The sequence below is a fragment of the Tursiops truncatus genome, chromosome 1, assembly GCF_011762595.2.
Source record: "Tursiops truncatus isolate mTurTru1 chromosome 1, mTurTru1.mat.Y, whole genome shotgun sequence".
Classification (NCBI taxonomy): domain Eukaryota; kingdom Metazoa; phylum Chordata; class Mammalia; order Artiodactyla; family Delphinidae; genus Tursiops; species Tursiops truncatus.
Window position 1 is genome coordinate 147,351,426 of NC_047034.1, and position 20,517 is coordinate 147,371,942.

The 20,517-nt window shown below is 45.7% G+C and overlaps 1 protein-coding gene across 1 annotated transcript in view; it reads right to left on the minus strand.

Moving 5' to 3' along the window:
- ARMH1 (armadillo like helical domain containing 1) overlaps positions 1-20,517 on the minus strand; it is a 70,322-nt gene that overhangs the window by 44,945 nt on the left and 4,860 nt on the right. The window contains exons 2-5 of the mRNA XM_073790727.1: positions 10,528-10,640; positions 9,284-9,511; positions 1,992-2,060; positions 455-621 (exon numbers count right to left, since the gene is read on the minus strand). Of these exons, the coding sequence (XP_073646828.1) occupies positions 455-621; positions 1,992-2,060; positions 9,284-9,489 (442 nt within the window). The 5' untranslated portion in view covers positions 9,490-9,511; positions 10,528-10,640. The remainder of the gene's footprint in view (positions 1-454; positions 622-1,991; positions 2,061-9,283; positions 9,512-10,527; positions 10,641-20,517) is intronic.

The following is a 20,517-nucleotide window of genomic DNA, read 5'->3' on the forward strand; positions in this document are numbered from 1 at the left end:
AGACCACTTGGTGGGACATACTGAAATTACCGGGTTATTTCCTTTTCTCATGGCACTGTAAGCTCTTTGAGGACAAGGACTGTATTTTATTCATCTTTGTGTTCCCAGCACCTTAGCGTATACCTAGCACACACATTCAACGCTTTTAGTTCAATCTTATTTCTAGAGTTATTCATAAATGGCTCAACAAATCTTTGTTGAATGGATGCACGAAACAGGATATACTTGAAATGAAGTATTTCCAAAACCACCATGGAAAGATTTGAGCAAAAGATAAATCGAGACAATCGTAACTCTGGGTCTTCCGGTGGTGATCCAGACAGGAGCTAAGTGGGTCCACCCTACAGAACGCTTCCTGTGCAACCAGGTCCGTGATGCGTTTTCCTCTAGCAGTGCTGGGGGCAGCCCCCAGGGAGACAGGAGAAGTGACACTCTCGTTCTACGTGGTACCCACCATAGCTTTCACAGATGAGCTCCTTGTACTTTCTGCCAGAGTTTGAGATAACCTGAAGTAGCTTGATGGATTCCTTCTTGTCCTCCTCCTCGATCTCCTTCAGTGCAAGTATTTCCAAGAGTGTTAGGGCCCCTCCAACCTCAAGAAATTCTATGAGATATCGATTACTGTCCAGAGGGATAGAAAAGTAGAAATAAGACATTGTCAAGTTCCTTGACACTAACCTTTCTAAGGGATCTCAAGGACCTTTCTTCATATACTCCTTCTACCCAGGAAATGTTTGTGGGTAAAGTGACACAATAGTTTGGAAATTCTTCCTTCCGGAAGGAAATGCGGATACAAAAGTTAAATACAATGGCCATTTCCTGTGCTTGGATTTCCAGCATCTGTGTCTCTTCTTCTTGAAAGGGCATCTCAACTGTCCCGTGGGAGATCACCCCTCCACCACTCACGAGCCATGTGGTTTTGGGAGGGTAAGCAGGTGAAGGTGTGTCATCCTTCTGGCTGCAGTAATTGGTTTGGGGCCAGGCATGTGACCTAAGTTGGTCCAATGAGGCTCAAAACCTGGGGCTTTCTTGGGAACACTTGGGAAATACATGTTCTCTTTTTGGTGTGACTGAGCTAGAGGGATGCATGTCTGGAGTACTGAGGACTACAACACATGGAGGCCTATGAATACAGAGGAAAACAGAGCTGAGAAATGGAGAAAAAGCGGGACAGACCAAATACTGAGAAATGGAGAAAAAGCGGGACAGACCAAGTACTGAGTAATGGTGGAAAAGCGGGAAAGACCAAGTACTGAGAAATGGTGGAAAAGCGGGACAGACCAAATACTGAGAAATGGAGAAAAAGCGGGACAGACCAAGCACTGAGAAATGGAGAAAAAGCGGGACAGACCAAATACGGAGAAATGGAGAAAAAGCGGGACAGACCAAATACTGAGAAATGGTGGAAAAGCGGGACAGACCAAATACTGAGAAATGGAGAAAAAGCGGGACAGACCAAATACTGAGAAATGGAGAAAACGCGGGACAGACCAAATACTGAGAAATGGAGAAAAAGCGGGACAGACCAAATACTGAGAAATGGAGAAAAAGCGGGACAGACCAAATACTGAGAAATGGTGGAAAAGCGGGAGAGACCAAGTACTGAGAAATGGAGAAAAAGTGGGAGAGAACAAGTACTGATGACATTTTTTGAGCCCCTGGATATAGTCAGGCCTGAAATATAGATTTCCACTCTCTGGACATTTCAGTTAAGTAGTCTAATAATTTCTACTTTTTCCTGGTCCAGTATGAGTCGGTTTTCTGTAATTCACAACCAAGAGGGTGCTGACTAGCAAAGTATCAATGGAGAACATGGGATGGAGGAGCAACTAGACCAGGACCACAGCTGCCACCACCTCTGGGTCCAACCTGAGGGCTACTAGGTACCCACTGATAACTAGAAGCTAAGGTCCCATGTGGTGTGAATGTCAAGGATACCATGAGTCAGGTAGGCAACTGAGACCCCAGAATTTCGCTAGAACAGAACTCACCTGCTTACAGCTGATAAGAAGATGCCAATGGACCTGAGCAGCTTATCTAAACGTGAGCCAGTCATGTAGCTGTACGACAAGTTAAAGAGTGAATTTCAGGGTGGTTTTCCATCCTGTGTCTGATCCCTGATACCATCTATGGCCCAGGATGACCAACAGCTGAATTGTATCCTTTATCTGAGAGGGGCCACTAGGCTGAAGGGGTAGGGGCATGGGTGGTGGTGGCAGGCATGTTCATGGTTCTCCAGAAAGCTCTTCTGGGGTAGTTCAGCCACTTTGTCTCTAACATGCTCTCTAGAGAGTAAGAGGCGCTGATGAATGGAGGGTGCATGAAGAAAGCTGGGGGTCAATTTCCGAAGCTTCTCTGTGCCGTGACCATTGCACCCTTGGGCTCAGCCCAGTTCATTACTTTATGCCTCATTCTTGGACTTCTCTAAAAATAATCAGCTTCATCATTAATTCTCAATTTTGTACTTGCTCAAAGCTTTATAATGGAGGTCACTATCTTTATGAAGAATTGTGTGTTTTCCTAATAAGAACAACAGGAGATGGTGGAAAAATTAAACTCTGATTTAAAACAACCCCAGTACTTAATGTTATTTTTTAATGCGAGCTTTTGCAAAAAGCTTCGTTGTAATAAAGCACCCAGAGCACGCTTCAGCTCGGATACAAGGTATGAAATCAAGCCACAACAGAAAAGGAACCAGTCAACAATTACTAGGCTCATAACACATCACAGGCTCTTAGAACACTTAAGAAATTAGCTGAAATTATTGCAGCTCATGGAGGATGACTGAAAGCTTCCAAGACTGATAAAGGCTAATGTAATGGGTTGGAGGTAATGGTGCTTTGTTGGGGAGGGAGGGTGCATGAGGCAAATTATCTCGGCTGCACCCTGGTTCCCAGGATGCCAATAGAAGTAGAGACAGATTGGCTCATTAGAAAAGGCTCTTTACTGCAAAAACAGTGTTTGCTCTGGAGCCAGGCTCCCCTGCCTGTTGCCGTTTTAGTTGGGGGCCAGGCTATCAGCCCACCACCCAGCTCCTCTGAAACCCCAGCCCCCATTTCTGCCTCCATGCCTTCTCAGCGCCTCTTTTTTTCAGCTAGCAGCGAGGTTGACCGACTTTCGTCACCTTCTTTTTCCTCTGTCCCAGGCTAGCCTTATTTTCATAACCACTTCATTATACATATTTCTGGCCCATTATTTCCAGCAATTAGTTCCAGAAGTTTGCCACGATATCAGCAGTAGCTAACAAGTACTAAGCAGTTATTGTGTGTGCCAGGCACTGTGCTAACTGCTTCGCTGGCATTGTCTCATTTAACCCTCAGCGCACCCTGCAGTGGGTGCTATCAGTATTTCCACTTCCTTCATGAGGAAACAATCTCAGACAGTTTAAGGACCTGATCATGGTCCCAAGGTTAACTGATGGAACTGGGATTTGAACCTAGGCAGCCTAACTCAGAGTCCTGCTTCTTACTGTCAGCCCTTCCTGCCTACAGACGAACAGAGGGAGGGAGTGGGCTATTGACACAGATGGTGTTGGAGGTGGGACCGTGGCAGGGATTCACTGAAGTCGCCTGGATGGTGTATGGGCTTTGGAGCCAGACCACCCATTTTAATCCTTATCTCTGCCACCTGCTAGTAAATTATTCAACCTTTTCAAGGCTCATCTTTCTAATCTATAAAATGGGATGATACTGAATTCCCTGGTGGTCCAGTGGTTGGGACTCCATGCTTCCATTGCAGGGGCTGCAAGTTTGATCCTTGGTCGGGGAACTAAGATCCCACATGCCTCGCGGTGAGGCCAAAAAAAAAAAAAAAAAAATGGTGGTTGGGGGAATGATACCAATACCTATTAGGCCTGGTGTTAGGCTCAAATGAGATATTTGTGCTGTACACAGAGTTCAGTGCCTAGAGCATAAAAAGACTCAGTACATGGTAACTAATAATTTTTGTTATTATAATATATAAATCTTTAGTTTTACTGATTGGTTCTAGAAGTTCAAGTTTAAAAAAGGGGTTTGAAGCTAATGTGGGATTAGGTGGCAGTCAATTTTACAAAACATAATGATACTATATTGATTTGTTTTCCTTCAAAATCCACCGTAACTGGAGGGGTGGGGAGGAGAAGTGGGGGTGGTCACTGATTCAAAATGCTATGTCTCTTCAGCCAGTCTCTTTTCTCTCCTGTATGACAAGGTCACAAAAAGTTAGGAAATTATGAATAATTCCAGGTGTAGAAACTGAATATACAACTGTATATTAAAAGTGTGGTTTGGGAGTTCCCTGGTGGCCTAATGGTTAGGATTCTGGGCTTTCATTGCTGTGGTCTGGGTTCAATCTCTGGTCGGGAACTGAGATCCCACGAGCCGCGCAGCATGGCCAAAAAAAAAAAAAAGCGTGGCTCATTTAATAAACATTGGCTGAGTGTCCACTAAATGTTGGGTGCTCTGATTAGCACTTAGGACATGGAGAAGAATGGTACGATGCCTCAGTTAACAAGTGCAATGATTGAGTAAGAAAAGAAGAGGGCTTGGGCTTCCCTGGTGGTGCAGCAGTTACGAATCCGCCTGCCAATGCAGGGGACACGGGTTCGAACCCTGGTTAGGGAAGATCCCACATGCCGCGGAGCAACTAAACCCATGCACCACAACTACTGAGTCCTCGTGCCCTAGAGCCTGTGCTCCGCAACAAGCGAAGCCACCGCAATGAGAAGCCCTCACACCGCAATGAAGAGTAGCCCCAGCTCTCTGCAACTAGAGAAAGCCCGCACGCAGCAACGAAGACCCAATGCAGCCAAAAATAAATAAATTAATTAATTAAATTAAATTTAAAAAGAAGAGGGCTGAACACAGAAATCTTAGAAACACTAATATTTAAGGGGTGGTAGGAAAGACCCTGCAACAGTGACTGAGAAACGGTGATGGGAGAAGGGGGAGAAGAGGAGAGCTTTTTTTTTTTACTTTTTATTTTTAAAAATATTTATTTATTTATTTATTTGGCTGTGTCGGGTCTTAGTTGTGGCACATGGGATCTTCGTTGCGGCATGCGGGATCTTTAGTTGCTGCACGTGGGATCTTTTTAGTTGCGGCGTGTGGACTTCTTGGTTGTGGCAGGCGGACTCTTAGTTGCAGCATGGATACAGGATCTAGTTCCCAGACCAGGGATCAAACCTGGGCCCCCTGCATTGGGAGTGTGGAGTCTCAACCAATGGACCACCAGGGAAGTCCAGAGAGGAAAGCTTTAGAAAGGGCAGTGGTCAAGCAGGGCTGGGACCAGGGTGTGAGGCGAGTGACTCACTTGCTTAAGGTATTAACTTTTTTTTTTTTTGGCCACGTGGCTTGTGGGATTTTAGTTCCCTGACCTGGGATTGAACCCGGGTCCTTGGCAGTGAAAGCGAGGAGTCCTAACCACTGGACTGTCAGGGAATTCCCTCAGGTATGAAATTTAAGGGGGCATCAAAATCTCAGTAACTAAATAATATTTCCTGCATTATTAAAAAAAGAAAAAATAATATAAAAATACACAATGAATAAAATATCAAAGTTTTAAATAAAGCTAGGATCTGACACTGCCTCACTCACGTCACCCTTTGGTCGAGTGGAAAATGTTGTCAAGTTAGTGACAACATTTTGGTGAGGTTAGTGTCATGAGTTATGGGGACAAAGCCAGATTGTAGATCCTGATGTTTTTCAAAGCACCACTTGTGGACCACTGGCATCAGAGTCAACCCAGGGCTCTTCTTTTTTTTTTTTTTTTTGCAGTACGCGGGCCTCTCACTGTTGTGGCCTCTCCCGTTGCGGAGCACAGGCTCCGGATGTGCAGGCTCAGCGGCCATGGCCCACGGGCCCAGCCGCTCCGCGGCATGTGGGATCTTCCCAGACCGGGGCACGAACCCGTGTCCCCTGCATCGGCAGGCGGACTCTCAACCACTGCGCCACCAGGGAAGCCCCCCAGGGCTCTTTTGAAAACTAAAGAGTCCTGACATACAGATGGCCAAGAGGCATATGAAAAGATGCTCAACATCACTAATTATTAGAGAAATGCAAATCAAAACTACAACGGGGTATCACCTCACGCTGGTCAGAATGGCCATCATCAAAAATCTACAAACAATAAATGCTGGAGAGGGTGTGGAGAAAAGGGAACCCTTTTGCACTGTTGGTGGGAATCTAAGTTGATACAGCCACTATGGAGAACAGTATGGAGGTTCCTTAAAAAACTAAAAATAGAACTACCATATGACCCAGCAATCCCACTACTGGGCATATACCCTGAGAAAACCATAATTCAAAAGGACACATGCACCGCAATGTTCATTGCAGCACTATTTACAATAGTCAGGATATGGAAACAATCTAAATGTCCAATGATAGATGAATGGATAAAGAAGATGTGGTACATATACACAGTGGAATATTACTCAGCCATAAAAAGGAACAAGATTGGGTCATTCGTAGAGATGTGGATGGACCTAGAGTCTGTCATACAGAGTGAAGTAAGTCAGAAAGAGAAAAACAAATACCGTATATTAACGCATATATGTGGAATCTAGAAAAATGGTACAGATGAACCTATTTGTAGGGCAGGAGGAGAGACATAGATATAGAGAACGGATATGAGGACACAGAGCGGGGAGGGGAGGGTGGGATGAATTGGGAGATTAGGTTTGACATAAATACACTACCATGTGTAAAACAGATAGCTGGGCTTCCCTGGTGGCACAATGGTTAAGAATTCGCCTGCCAACGCATGGGACATGGGTTCGAGCCCTGGTCCGGGAAGATCCCACATGCTGCGGAGCAACTAAGCCAGTGTGCCACAATTACTGAGCCTGCGCTCTAGAGCCTAAGAGCCACAACTACTGAACCTGCGTGTCACAACTACTGAGCCCGCACACCTAGAGCCCATGCTCCGCAGCAGAAGCCACCGCAAAGAGAAGTCTGCACACCGCAATGAAGAGTAGCCCTGCTCGCCGCAACTAGAGAAAGCCCGTGCGCAGCAACGAAGACCCAATGCAGCCAAAACAAAACAAACAAACAAAAAACCCAGATACCTAGTGGGAACCTGCTGTACAGCACAGAGAGCTCAGCTCAGTGCTCTGTGATGACCCAGATGGGTGGGATGGGGGGGCTTGGGAGGGAGGTCCAAGAGGGAGGGGATATAGCTATACATATAGCTGATTCATTTCATTGTACAGCAGAAACTAACACAACATTGTAAAGCAATTTTATTCTAATAAAAAAAATAAAATAAATAAATTAATTTTAAAAAAGAAAAGAAAAATAAAGAGTCCAGGGACCCATCCTTAATCTACTAAATCAAAACCTGGTGGTGGGGTGGGGAGGCAGACTGGTTACCTGCATTTTAAACCTCTTTTATGCACACTAATGTCTGAGAATATTGGGGTTAACCCAGAGATGTATTCAGTGGATTCCCGTCAGACTGTGTTCAAGGCCTGAGTCTAATTAATAATTTAATCAATGATTAACTATAAGAAGAGAGAGCTGTGTTTACCTAAGCCTTTAGTTGTGCTTAGCTTCAGAGTCTCTGGTTCATTCATTCCGTTGTTCAACAAACATGTATTAAGTACCCATTATGTGCCAGGCACGTGTTAGGTGTTAGAAATACAGAGAGGAGTAGAACAGATGTAATTCCTACCCTTGTAGAGCTTACAATCCAGTGGGGGAAGAGAGATATTAAGCAGGTAATAACAAGATGTTATGACTATTAAAATAGAGGAAGTGCCCTGAGTATATTTAACAGGGGAACCTAAGCTAGTCTGGGGCTCTGAAAAGGGCTTCCTGAGAAAGTGATGCTTGGATTGAGACCTGAATAATGGAGTAGAAATTAGTTAAATAAAGAGGAGGTTTAGGGAAGGGGAGAGGGTTCAGGCAACGAGAAAAATACATAAGAAAAGGGTCTGAGATGAATCCATGGAGTGCTACGGGCATACGGAGCAGGAATATCCTGAAATCCACCCACGACTCAAATTATCACCATCATGGGGACCAAATCTGTCTTCAGCCCCAAGTCTGCTTCTGGGGCTCCAGAGCACAGGCACCTCAAACACAACATGTCCCAAATCAAACTTATCTACCCCCAGACTCACTCCTTTCCTTGTATTCTCTTCCCACGTAATGATGTCCCATTCGCCTAGTTTCCCAAGCCAGAAACGTGAGAGTCTGTGGGAGACAAGTGGAGGTGGCAGCTGGGTTAACAGGTATGGAGCTCAGATTCCAGAGAAATATGGGCGGGGTACACATCTGAGAGTCCTCAAACTGCAGTGGTGTTGACATCCTGACAGTGGCTAGATCACTTAGGGAGAAGCTGAGAGCAAGCAGAAAAGAGGGCTGTGGCTGGAGGCCGGCAAACACCAACATTTAAGGCATGGCTGAAGAGGAGAAGGATGGACAGAAAGAAAGGAGAAAATCAAGAGAACTGGTATCAGAAACCACAGGAAGTGTGTGTGTGTGAGTGTGTGTGAGTGTGTGTGAGTGTGTGTGTGTGTGTGTGTGTGTGTGTGTGTGTGGTGATATGGTCTATATGTGCTTCTTTTTGCTTTCCTTCTCTCTCTCTCTCTCTTTTTATTGAGGTAAAATTGACATAAACATTACATTAGTTTCAGGGAAGAATGTTTTGAGAAGTGGGAATGGTTGGCTGACAAACGCCACTGAGAGGTCCTGTATAAGGTCTGAGGATGTGGTCACTGGGTTTCACAATTAGAAAAGCACTGGTAACCTTGGCAAGACCTGTGTCAGTGGAGTGGAGGGGACGGAAGTCAGGCTGCAGTGGGTGCAGGAGAAAGGGAGGCGGGGAAGTTCAACAGCCTTTTCAACAGGCTTCAGCACGAAGGGCAGAAGCAAGGTGGAATATAGGTTCCAGACAAGGATTGAATTAAAATCTTAAGGTGGAAGAGATTTGAGCATACATAAATGCTGATGAAAAAGCTGGTAATGAGGCAGAAGTGAAGGCTACAGGAGAGAACGAATAAAGTCCTTGGGGAGATGGGAGGGGATTCAAGCAGAACACAGAGTATTAGTCCTAGACAAGGAACACCCACTTCAACTCTGATGGGAGCAAGAGAGGTTAGCAGTGAGAATGAGGATATCTTTATAGACTGGGAAGACGGGACGCTGAGGGAGTTCTTGACTTCAGGGATGGTATTTTGATCACTAGATGTCCTGCTCTAAAATCTGACTGAGAATCAGGAGAAGAGCTCCCTCGACTATCTTTGTTCCTTTTCTCTTTTGAAGATTGCCTGTTTGTTTTCCTGTTCAGCAAAGGATACGTGAGTCTAAGCCAGGTGGTCAAGCGGACCAGGAACAAGCTGGCTCCCTGGGAAAACTCCTGTTCCAGCTCAGGGGCAGTCTTGCCTTGGTTGGTTTCAATGAAATTGTTGAGGATGTGACTCCTTGCAACTTTGCCAGCATTGTCCCAATCCTGTAAAAAACTCAAGAGCCGGCTAATTGCTGCCTGCTCCTTGATAGAAGTCATGATCAGTGAGTCCTCAAGTTGGCTACAGAGGAGGGAAAACAGACAGGTTACCAAAGTATTCAGAACCATGCAAGGCCTGTAGTTACTCTGTGAGTTTTGCTTTTCCATCAATCATCTGGAGGCAAGGTGAGCCTCTGTCACCCTCATGGATGTAGTGACGTTCAAAATACACCTCTAGGACTGGTCACCTGCTACTTGAACAGGGAGGATCCAGCTGTGTTGTCATGGAATTAAGAATATACAATATAAATCTTTAGCTCTTTGGCTTCTCTGCTGGTGCCCGCAACTAAAAGGACCACAGCCTCCAGGTGAAATGCAGATGCTGCCTAAAACCATGGCCTCTCTCAGCCCTCACCTCATACAACATCAGAGACTGGGCCTTAAAGACCCAGGCCCCTCCTACGCCAATCAGCCAGAAAGGTAAAACGCTCCTTAATCTTGTACCTGTGGCCTTTAGACTAACTCTCGTAAAAACAACTTTTAAACAAAGTTAGTGGGAAGAAAACGTTCTCATTCCATAGTTAGATTAACGGGCTGTGGTTTGTAGGAATCTGTGTCCTTGGGAGAGTGTTTTCAGTGGGGGAGGGAAGGCTTAAAATAAACCCGCTTTCCAAAAATAGTTGTGATGGAAAGTGTTATTATCCATAACAAATGTTAGTGCTGATGGGAGAGAGGCATGTGTGATTCTTCTAACAGACAAGTGAAAGTCATATTTCACATTATCATGGGGTTTTCTGTGCTTTACAGAATATTTGTGAAACATTACTTGCAGGGCCACGATTGACATGGAGAAAACAGCTTGTGTGTAGGGGAGAGGTGTATTTCACGAAGACTGTTCAACGTGAAATTTACAGTCCCATGAAGTACTTCTACATCTTCGCCAGAGATATAGTTAAAAGGACTTTACAGTCTGAAACATCTTAAAACTGATTCTAAGTTAACGTTTCCTCACATTTGAGATATTGATGGGGCCCAACTCTCAGAATTTTATCAGGAAGCAATTGAGGCATGCTAAGACAGACAGACGTACACACCAACCTCCACTGCTCCCCGGAGGACACCGGGTATGTGCTCCCAGGAAGGGCGTCCACGTAGCCTCAGGGATGGAGCCAGCTACAATGTCCTGTCAGCCTTAACAGCCAGGTGAATAACTGTGGATCAACCGAAACACAGAAATGACCAAAAGCCCTCATGGGATCAGGCATCAATCATTGTGAATGACATTACAGCCCTAAGTCTGAGAATAACTTACAGAGGCCATGGCCACCTTTAACGGCCAAACTGGACTCAAGAAAATGGGGATGAGTGGCTGTTCTAGACCCCAGGAAGGAGGGGTTGATACACCACCAACAGCAGGAAAGCAGCCTGTGCCCCTCCCCTGCCGTGGATGGACCGTTTCTAGGATCAAAACTCAAAGTGCTATCAGAGATGCACCCAACGATTCTAGAACACCAAGGGTGGGAAACTTTCAGCTGGACGCTCCATATTATGGCCCCTCGAGGTTTCCTTGGATCTGTCTTCCCCATCAGCTTTTTTTTTTTTAAACAGGAAAAGAAAACTGACAAATGGCAGCTTTAAAGTCATAGTGATACAGCTGTAAGTCGTACATACATAGTAAAGCACTGTGCAAGGTGCTGAGGGAGGTGTGAAGAGGCGCACCGCACTGCCCTGGCCTGGAGGAGCTCCAAATCTCGTAGCAGTGGGGAAGAACATGAGATTTAGAGTCAGACTGGGTTCAAGGCCCCACTGCCCACCTGACAAAGTAAAAGAGCAATAGTACCTGCCTCCCCCTTTTCCATCCTCCGTCTCACTCCAGAGGCAACCACTTTCAACTCTTTTGGCTATTTCTTCTGGTGTTACTTCTATTTGTCCAAATAATGAGTTTATACTACTTGCTATGGGCTGAATTCAACAAATCTATACGTTCAAGCCCTAATCCCCAGTGCCTCAGAATGTGACTCTATTTAGAGATAGGGCCTTTAAAGAGGTAATTAAGTTAAAATGAAGTCATCGGGGTGGGCCCTAATCCAACATAACTGGTATCCTTATAAGTGGAGATTAGGACACAGACACATAAAGAGGGAAGGCCATCTGAAGACACCAGGAGGTGGCCATCTGCAAGCAAAGGAGAGAGGCCTCAGAAGAAACCAATCCTGTGACACCTTGATCTTGGACACCTTTATCAGAGGTACAGAACTGTGAGATAATAAATTTCTGTTGTTTAAGCCATCTGGTCTGTGCCACTTTGTCATGGCAGCCCTAGCAAACTAATACATTACTATTATTTGGTTCGGCAATTTTAGGCACTATTTATTTCTAATTCTGAGGAATTAGCTCTCTTGCACCCTCTAACCCCCATTTTTCTTCCCTCATTCTCACAATATAGTTTTCCACAATTTATAGTTAAATCAATAGTTAGTGTTTACATTATTGACCAAGTAAATAAACACTGTTCATTCAAGCTGTAAACTACTATTACGTTTTCCTTCTCTTACAAGTTGGTTTTACCTGGAGTTAATAATTGTTTCTTTTTTCAGTTGTTTAATTTTCTAAGTACTAGAGCTGTTTTCTTCCAAATATTCCAAACACATAGCAATGATCTTTCTGAATGTTCAACCCCTAACTGATCAGTCCCATCTTCTCCCTGGAGAACTCTGTCCCAAGGCCCTCTGTCTTTCTGCTCCAGTTTGGACTGGCTGCTTGCTAAGCTTGGCGTACAAATGTTGTCCTGGGATTTCCTTTTGCCTGTCTTCGCTATTGCCCTGTTTCCTGGATCCACCTCGTCCTCTTTGGTTTACTCTCATTTTGTTGAATCACATTCTCCAGTAGCTTCCTAAGACATGAATTTTTTTCTGTGTCCTTGAAAATCTGAAAGTATTCTGACCTCATGTCAGATTGGTTGGGTGTGTAATTCCACGTTAGAACAAGCTTCCCTCGATTGAGCATCCCAGGGTTGCTTTTGAGAAATCTGACATCATTCTGATATCTGTGCCTTTGTCTGTGGCTTGTTTTTTCACTCTTGATGCTTTGAAAACCTTTTCTGAAATTGTATGATGATATGCCTTGGTGCAGGTCTTTTTCAGTTATTATACTAAGCCTTCCATCCTGTGCCCTTCAGTTTTTGAAAATTTCTTTAACAGGCAACAACTAGACTTTTCATTGAGAAACTCACAAATGTCAGTCAGTGGAGGGTTTTTTTTTTTTTTTTCTTTTTTCCCCACCTGGGGTTCTCAGGGCCTCTGGAGAAGAGTTTTCTACTTTCCCAGGGAGGATGAGAGGGTAGGGGTGCTAAGCGCCTGGCTGCTGGCATCCTGGGGGTGGGGTGGGGGAGGGACTAGGGCTGCCACCATGTAGTGTGTAAATCTTCCCTCCATCCCTCAGTTTTCCACCCTGTATCTCAACCCTGCCCTTCAAACCCTGCCTGAAGTCCCTGAGTATGGAGGCCTCCAGAGTTCCTCCTTATGCGGCAAGAGTTTAGAGTAGCCGTTTGGCTTTTGAGAGCAGAGCTCTGGGGCCGCAGCAAAGTGCTCTGCACGCAGACTCCAGCCAAGCCCCCATGTTTATTAGCCCTGTACCTCACTGCTGACCTTCTGGAGTAACTCATGCTTCCAAGGCATTAAGCGTCTTGGAGATTAAGCTGGGTTAACTGATTTGCTTCTTGTTGGTAATCTCCCCTGGCTGGCAGCTGGTCTGGAACTTCTTAGGATGTTTCAAGCCAGGTAACACTCCCCCACCTGCCTTCTACTTCCATGTATCTGTTGACTTTCATCTGCTGTTGCTTCCTTCTCTGAGCTTTCGTAACTTAATACCTTTTATATTTCTTTAGTGTTAAGTCAGCAAGGTTTTGAGAGGTAGGGGGAAATACAGGGGGGCAGCCATGTTTAATCAAGAGACTACAGCCACATATTTATTTTAATCTCAACTTTTCTTCAAAATAAGATTTGATGATGATTGAAAAAAAACCCCTAAAACCTAATAAGTACAGTTTTAAAAAGAATTAAAGAAAGAAAACTGGGAAAAGGGGGGAAACGTACCACTTTCAAGAGTTCATGTTACATTCGTAGCCTTTATGACTCCCAAATCCATATTTTCAGCCTGGGCCTCCCTCCCAGGCTGAGAATATGATTAAATGACCACAGACGTCTTCCTTGGTAGGTTTCACACACTCTTCAAATCCATAAGTCCCAAACTGAATTCATCAAGCCCTCACCCCTGCTCCTTTCCCTATGTTGGTCCTATTTCAGTGACTGTTACCACTCTCCTAGTCACTCAAGAGCTATGTTGACGTATTCCCCTCCCTTGCCCTCCTCATCCCATCTGCTGCCAGGTTCTGCCAGTTATACCACCTAAATCTCCCTCAGATCAGTCTATTTAGCTTCATCTCCACTGCCACTGTTGTAGTTTACCCCCATCCCTCACGTGGATTGCTGCAGCAGCCTCCTAACTGATCTTCGGGTTTACCCCAACCTAATCTCCACAGTGATGCGACAGTCTTCTTTTTATATCATTAAAATAAAATGCGCTTTATTTTCTATACAATTTTTAAAGGATACACTCCATTTACAGTTATTACAAAATATTGGCTATATTCTCCAGGTAGTGATGTGAGATTCTTTAAAAAATGCAAATCGGGCATATTTCCCTGCTTAAAACTCTCCTGTTGCTCCCCATTACCCCTCTTCATTCAGGCCGAAGAACGTCTTCCATCTAAGTTTTGCTGCACCTTAAATATGAGTCTGTTCCCCCTACCCCGCCCCCCATGTCAGTGCTTCCAGTAGGAACTAAGGGGAGGCTGCCAGCTTCCCCATGCTTCACACACCATTCTCTAAAGTTCTCATACTGCTGGGGCTTCCCTGGTGGCGCAGTGGTTAAGAATCCGCCTGCCAATGCCGGGGACATGGATTCGAGCCCAGGTCCAGGAAGATCCCACATGCCACGGAGCAACTAAGCCCGTGCGCCACAACTACTGAGCCTGCGCTCTAGAGCCCTCGAGCCACAACTACTGAAGCCCGCGCGCCTAGAGCCCGTGCTCCGCAACAAGAGAAGCCACCTCAATGAGAAGCCTGTGCACCTCAACGAAGAGTAGCCTCTGCTCGCCGCAACTAGAGAAAGCCCGCACACAGCAACAAAGACTCAACACAGCCAAAAATAAATAAATTCATAAAAAAATAATAAAGTCCTCATACTGTTTCTCAATCATTTCTTTTCTTCTGAGGTCAGGCGTCCTGTACTTCCCCGTCTCCCTTGCCCCAGTGCTGATTTACTTGCCATACCCACTTGCACCCAAGTCCTCCCGTTTACCCATGAGCTGCTAGGCAATTTCAGCATCAACCTGTTCCATCTTCGTAATTTTGGCTAGCATCGTCCCTGGCACATCATGGATATTCAACAAGTGTTACTTAAATTGACATCCAACACACTGTGCTCATAATGAGCATTTTAATTTCCTTAATCTCACACAGTAATTAATTAAACAGATGTCCTGGGTGCCACTCCTAGCCAAGCACTGGGACTGGCATTGGTCAACATAACAAATATATTTTTTGCCCTCAAGGTGCTTACAACCCTGAGAAAACCATAATTCAGAAAGAGTCATGTACCACAATGTTCATTGCAGCTCTATTTACAATAGCCAGGACATGGAAGCAACCTAAGTGTACATCGACAGACGACAGGATAAAGAAGATGTGGCACATATATACTCAGCTGTAAAAAGAAACAAGTTATTTGTAGTGAGGTGGATGGACCTAGAGACTGTCACACAGAGTGAAGTAAGTCAGAAAGAGAAAAACAAATACTGTATGCTAACACATATATATGTATGTAATCTAAAAAAATAAGGTTCTGAACAACCTAGGGGCAGGACAGGAATAAAGACGCAGATGTAGAGAATGGACTTGCGGACATGGGGAAGGGGAAGGGTAAGCAGGACGAAGTGAGAGAGTGGCATGGAGTGGCCAAATGTAAAATAGATGGCTAGTGGGAAGCAGCCACATAGAACAGGGAGATCAGCTCAGTGCTTTGTGACCACCTAGAGGGGTGGGATAGGGAGGGTGGGAGGGAGACGCAAGAGGGAGGAGATATGGGGACATATGTATATGTATAGCTGATTCACTTTGTTATAAAGCAGAAACCAACACACCATTGTAAAGCAATTATACTCCAGTAAAGATGTTAAAAAAAAAAAAAGGTGCTTACAAACTGGTGGGGTAGAGAGAAAGGGAACCAGATGATTTTACTGAAAAGTGTAAAGTGCTCTCATGGGGGTAAATCCCAAGGTCTGCTGGGGCTTGTAGGAGAGGCACAAAATCTGGACTCTGGTGACCTCCATCCAATCCAGCATCCACACTCATGGTCCATAGCCTAAACTTTGTGAATAGCCTGGGAAGTCTACAATTCCGAGCTCCTTACCCTCCCACCTCTTCCATCTGTTCTCAGGAGATCTACTCTTGGGCTTCACAAAAAAGTTATAGGCCATTAGGCAAAAACGTCCTCACAATCTCTTCATTCTTCCCATGTTATGGTATCCATACCCATCCCTCTCTTTTCCTTCTTTACTCCTTTACCAGAGCTCTACACCCACCCATCCTGCCTCCTTAGAGCCCTCACTCCATCCACTACTCCCTCTTCCCCTGGATCCTCAACTGCTCTCTTTAATTAGGCATTTATTCTTGTTAACTTACTTAATTCTTGCCTATCCTAAAACAAAAATAAGCAAAAATGAAAACAAAAACCACTTACCTCACCCTCTTGTCCCCCTGCAGTCACCTTTCTGGTTTTTGCCCTTCACAGAAAAGCTTCTTAAAGTCTACACACTCTTTTCTGATCCTCCACGGACCAGTGTCTCCTCAACCCACTGCAGTTCTGCTTCTCTGCACTCCCCCTTCACTTGCTTGCACATTCAGCCATGTCTCTGATAACCTCCTAATTGTCCAGGTCAATGAGGACATCTTAGTCCTTTGTTTACTTGTTCTGTTGCTGCAACAACTAAAATCACTGACCATCCCTCCTGCTCAAAAGGCTTTCTTCCCTGATGCCTCTCCACCCTGACATCTTCTCTTTGACAGCCTGTATCCCTGGCTGCTGCCTCCTGCCATCTCATCTTTCAGTTTCCAGTGCCTGTCACATTGTACGTAAATTGTCTCAGACCTGACTAGGAGTCCCTCTGCCCCACTGCCAACCTTACTATCAGCAATTCCACTCAACGTGAAAGTCAACAAATACTGAGAGACAAGTGTGTCCCATCCTTGGGTTAGGCCTCTAGGGATAATTGTGAGAACCAAACAGAGTTCCTTCCCTCAAGGGGTATGCAGTTTGGGGGTGGCATAGAACCCTGTAAATAAACCATTTTAAGTCCAATAGTGTGGTAAGCGCTAGGATGGGGCAAGCACAGGATACTTTGGGCATGTGAGCGAGGGACACCTAACCCAGCCTTAGCTGGGGTGTGGGCTGCTATGGAAAATTTCCAGAGGAGATGCCATCCAGGCTGAAAGGCATCTGCAGCTAGCCAGGTGAAGAGGTGAGGAAGCTGTACTCCAGGTAGAGGGAATAAAACACGCGGAGGCTCAGAAGCGCGCGAGTGTAAGGTATATTTAAAGAATTGCGAGTGCAAGGCAGTGTGGCGTAGCGGTTAGGAACACAGACACTGGAGCTGGGTGATCTTCCACCTCCCGGCTGTGTGACCTTATGCAAATTACTTAACCTCTCCAGGCTTCAGTTCTCTTACCTGAGAAGAGGGGATAATAATACCTCATAAGGTATTATGAGGTGTTATGACCCTCATAAGGGTCAACAAACTGCCTAACATATAGGAAACCCTCAATAAAGCTTAGTTCTTATTTTCATTGCTGAGATTGTTCAGAGTGGCTGGAGTACAGTATGAGGATGGAAGCGGCAAGAGACGAGGCTGGGAAAATGGGTGGAGGCCAGAGAACAAGGGGCCCTTGATGCTCTGCTGCAGGGTCAGCACTTTACCCTGAGGGCAACGTGAGGATTTTAGGTCAAGGGCTTTAAGTCAAGAGTGACAAGAAAAGACTTTGTTCTAGGAATAGCATCTTGACTTTAGTGTAGAAAGGTGATCCAAAAGGGGCAAGACTGGAGGCAGGGCACCAGTTAGGAAGCTGTTCCCATAATCTCGGCAAAAGATGCTGATGACACTAGGGTTGGAGAGAAGTAGAAACGCCACACAGGAAGGAGCGACAGGACCTGGTGACTGTCTGACTGTGGAGGATGAAAGGGGGAGGAATCAGCGAGGATGCCCAGATAACCTTGCTTCCTACTTCACAGAGAAAACAGGGCCCATCAGGAGCAACTCCCTTCTCTCCCTCCATTTTTTTGGTGGGGGCTGTGCCACATGGTTTGTGGGATCTCAGTTCCCCGACCAGGGATTGAACCTGGGCCACGGCAGTGAAAGCCTGGAATCCTAACCACTAGGCCACCAGGGAACTCCTTCTCCCTCTATTCTTTTTTTTTTTTAGCTATGTTGGGTCTTCGTTGCTGTGCGTGGGCTTCTCATTGCTGTGGCTTCTCTTGTTGCGGAGCACTGGCTCTAGGCATGGGGGCTTCAGTAGTTGTGGCATGCAGGCTTCAGCAGTTGTGGCTCATGGGCTCTAGAGCGCAGGCTCAGTAGTTGTGGCGCATGGGCTTAGTTGCTTCGCGGCATGTGGGATCTTCCTGGACCAGGGCTTGAACCCGTGTCCCCTGCATTGGCAGGCGTATTCTTAACCACTGCGCCACCAGGGAAGTCCTCTCCCTCTATTCTTAACCTCACCACATGGGCACGCAGCCTTTCTGTGTGCACTAGATTCTGCCCCTCTATCTTCAATCTCTCCATCTCCTCTGACTCCTCTTAAACTTGCTCGATCTCTGTCAACCCCAACAAATACATAAACAAAGCCTTTCCCTCAAGCTTCTACACTTTCTCCCTTATTCACCCCCAAATTTCTCCTTCTGGCCTACAGGATAAAGTCTGAACTCAATGTGGCATACAAGATCCTACAAAACTTGACCCCAGCCTAGCCTCATCTGCAGTGACTTCCACGTTGCAGCAGACACCAACTTCTCAACTCCCCAGGCCCTTCCAGGGCCCACTTGTATCTCAACCCTGCTCTGCCATCAGGAATGGCCAGCCTCCTTTTTGCCCTTTGGCTAATTCCCCAAGACAGCTAGGGGTTCTCAGGTCTGTGGTCCCACTTATGCCACCTCTTCTCCTGCTATGCTGTAAAACTTCACCGTCCCTCCCACTAGAGTGTGAGTTCAAGGGCAGGGGTTGGTCCTCCCTGTCTCTATGTCCCCAGGGCCTGCCTAATGCCTGGCACAAAACAGATGTTTAATAAATGCTCGCCAGTGAATGAGTAAAGAAATCAGCCAGCTCCCGTTTAGATGGTTATATCTGAATGTTCATGATATGTAGGTCCATAAAACTACCAACTTCCCAAAGCTGCCATGTGCAGAGTGGCAGAGTCTCCATCCAAGAAGGCCAGTGCATAGTCTATGAGGCATTTTACAGCTGACAGGAAATAGCAATGTCAGCAGCGGTGTCATCTTTGGACACTAAGGACAGGGATTCAGTGCCATGAACGGTCAGTTAAATTGTAATTGGAGTGAACTGTTCCTCTGCAAACCATAATGTTCTTTAGCTGCAGCCAAATGGCATTCAAGAAAATTTTTTGAAATGTCAACGAAATCATTTCCAGTTTGGTGCTCACAACCAGAGACTCTAATGATCAGTGGAAATGAGAAGCAAACAAATTAGCACTAATGGATAATGGCTTTTGGAAAAGAGGATTTAATTTATAGTCAACTGATCATGGCATGCAGCACGCAGTAAAAGTCAGTTTCACCAGCTTGATCGTAAGAACCAGAGCACACCTAGAATGCCAGAGAAAAATATACGTATGCCATCATGCTTATTGGAAACTCTCTGTAAGTGGCAGCCAATTAAAATGGTCATTATTTTACCTTGGAGAGAAAATGGTCTGAAAAAATCAAAGCACATGAAATTAAAATCTGGATTAGGAACCTCGGTCCAAATTGGTTTGTTTGTGGCCTTCTAACCTTGGCAAGGTCTTCTGCAAGGACGACAAACCTACTTTGTCTTCAGCCCAGAGTGGACTCTTTGTTTTTAATTTCCTCTCCATCTTCAGAGGTGATTAATAAATCTGGACTCATCCATAAATCATTTCTATAGCAGCCAAACGGTTCTTCTTTGTGCCCGGAAACGAAAATCACAGAAATCTCAAAACCCTTGGCTCTTGTACTAAGTCAAAGGTCCTTAGCAACAAGTGAGAAGAGGTATTAAAAATCAGGGCTTCCCTGGTGGTGCAGTGGTTGAGAGTCTGCCTGCCAATGCAGGGGACACGGGTTAGTGCCCTGGTCCGGGAAGATCCCACATGCCGCGGAGCGGCTGGGCCCGTGAGCTATGGCCGCTGAGCCTGTGCTCCGCAACGGGAGAGGCCACAACAGTGAGAGGCCCACGTACCGCAAAAAAAAAAAAAAAAAAAAAAAATCAATAGGTCACTAGGTTTCATTTCTAAATAAAATTTCTCAGAGGGCTTTTTTCCTCCTACATCAAAAGACACATTTCTAAAAGCAAGAAGCCTCCAGGGCATGGGCTGCCAGCCTGGCTCCTTGTCCCCACATGGCCTCGGAGATAAGGCAGTCACTGTCTCCTGTTCCTGTGGGTTCCACGTGCACAATGGGACAGAGGCCTTCTCCCAACCCGACTCTTTACTCTCAGCTCCTCATTCAGAGAGAGAGGGAGAAGAGACAGAGACAGAGACAGAAACATTCTCCTTTCAACTTCACGCCCAGCCAAAGAGGGTGTCCTGGCCTTTACTTCCACCTCAGGGCCAAATGCAACACAATTTGTCACTTTCTTCTCATAGACGCCCTTCCTTCTGCTCCCCACTCATACCCTCTTCACAGACTCCATCTGCCCCATCTCTTCCCCACAGCCAGCCACCATTCCCTCCACCCTGTTTCCATAGACCATTTCCCCCATCTCCTTCCTGCAAAACCTACTGCCGT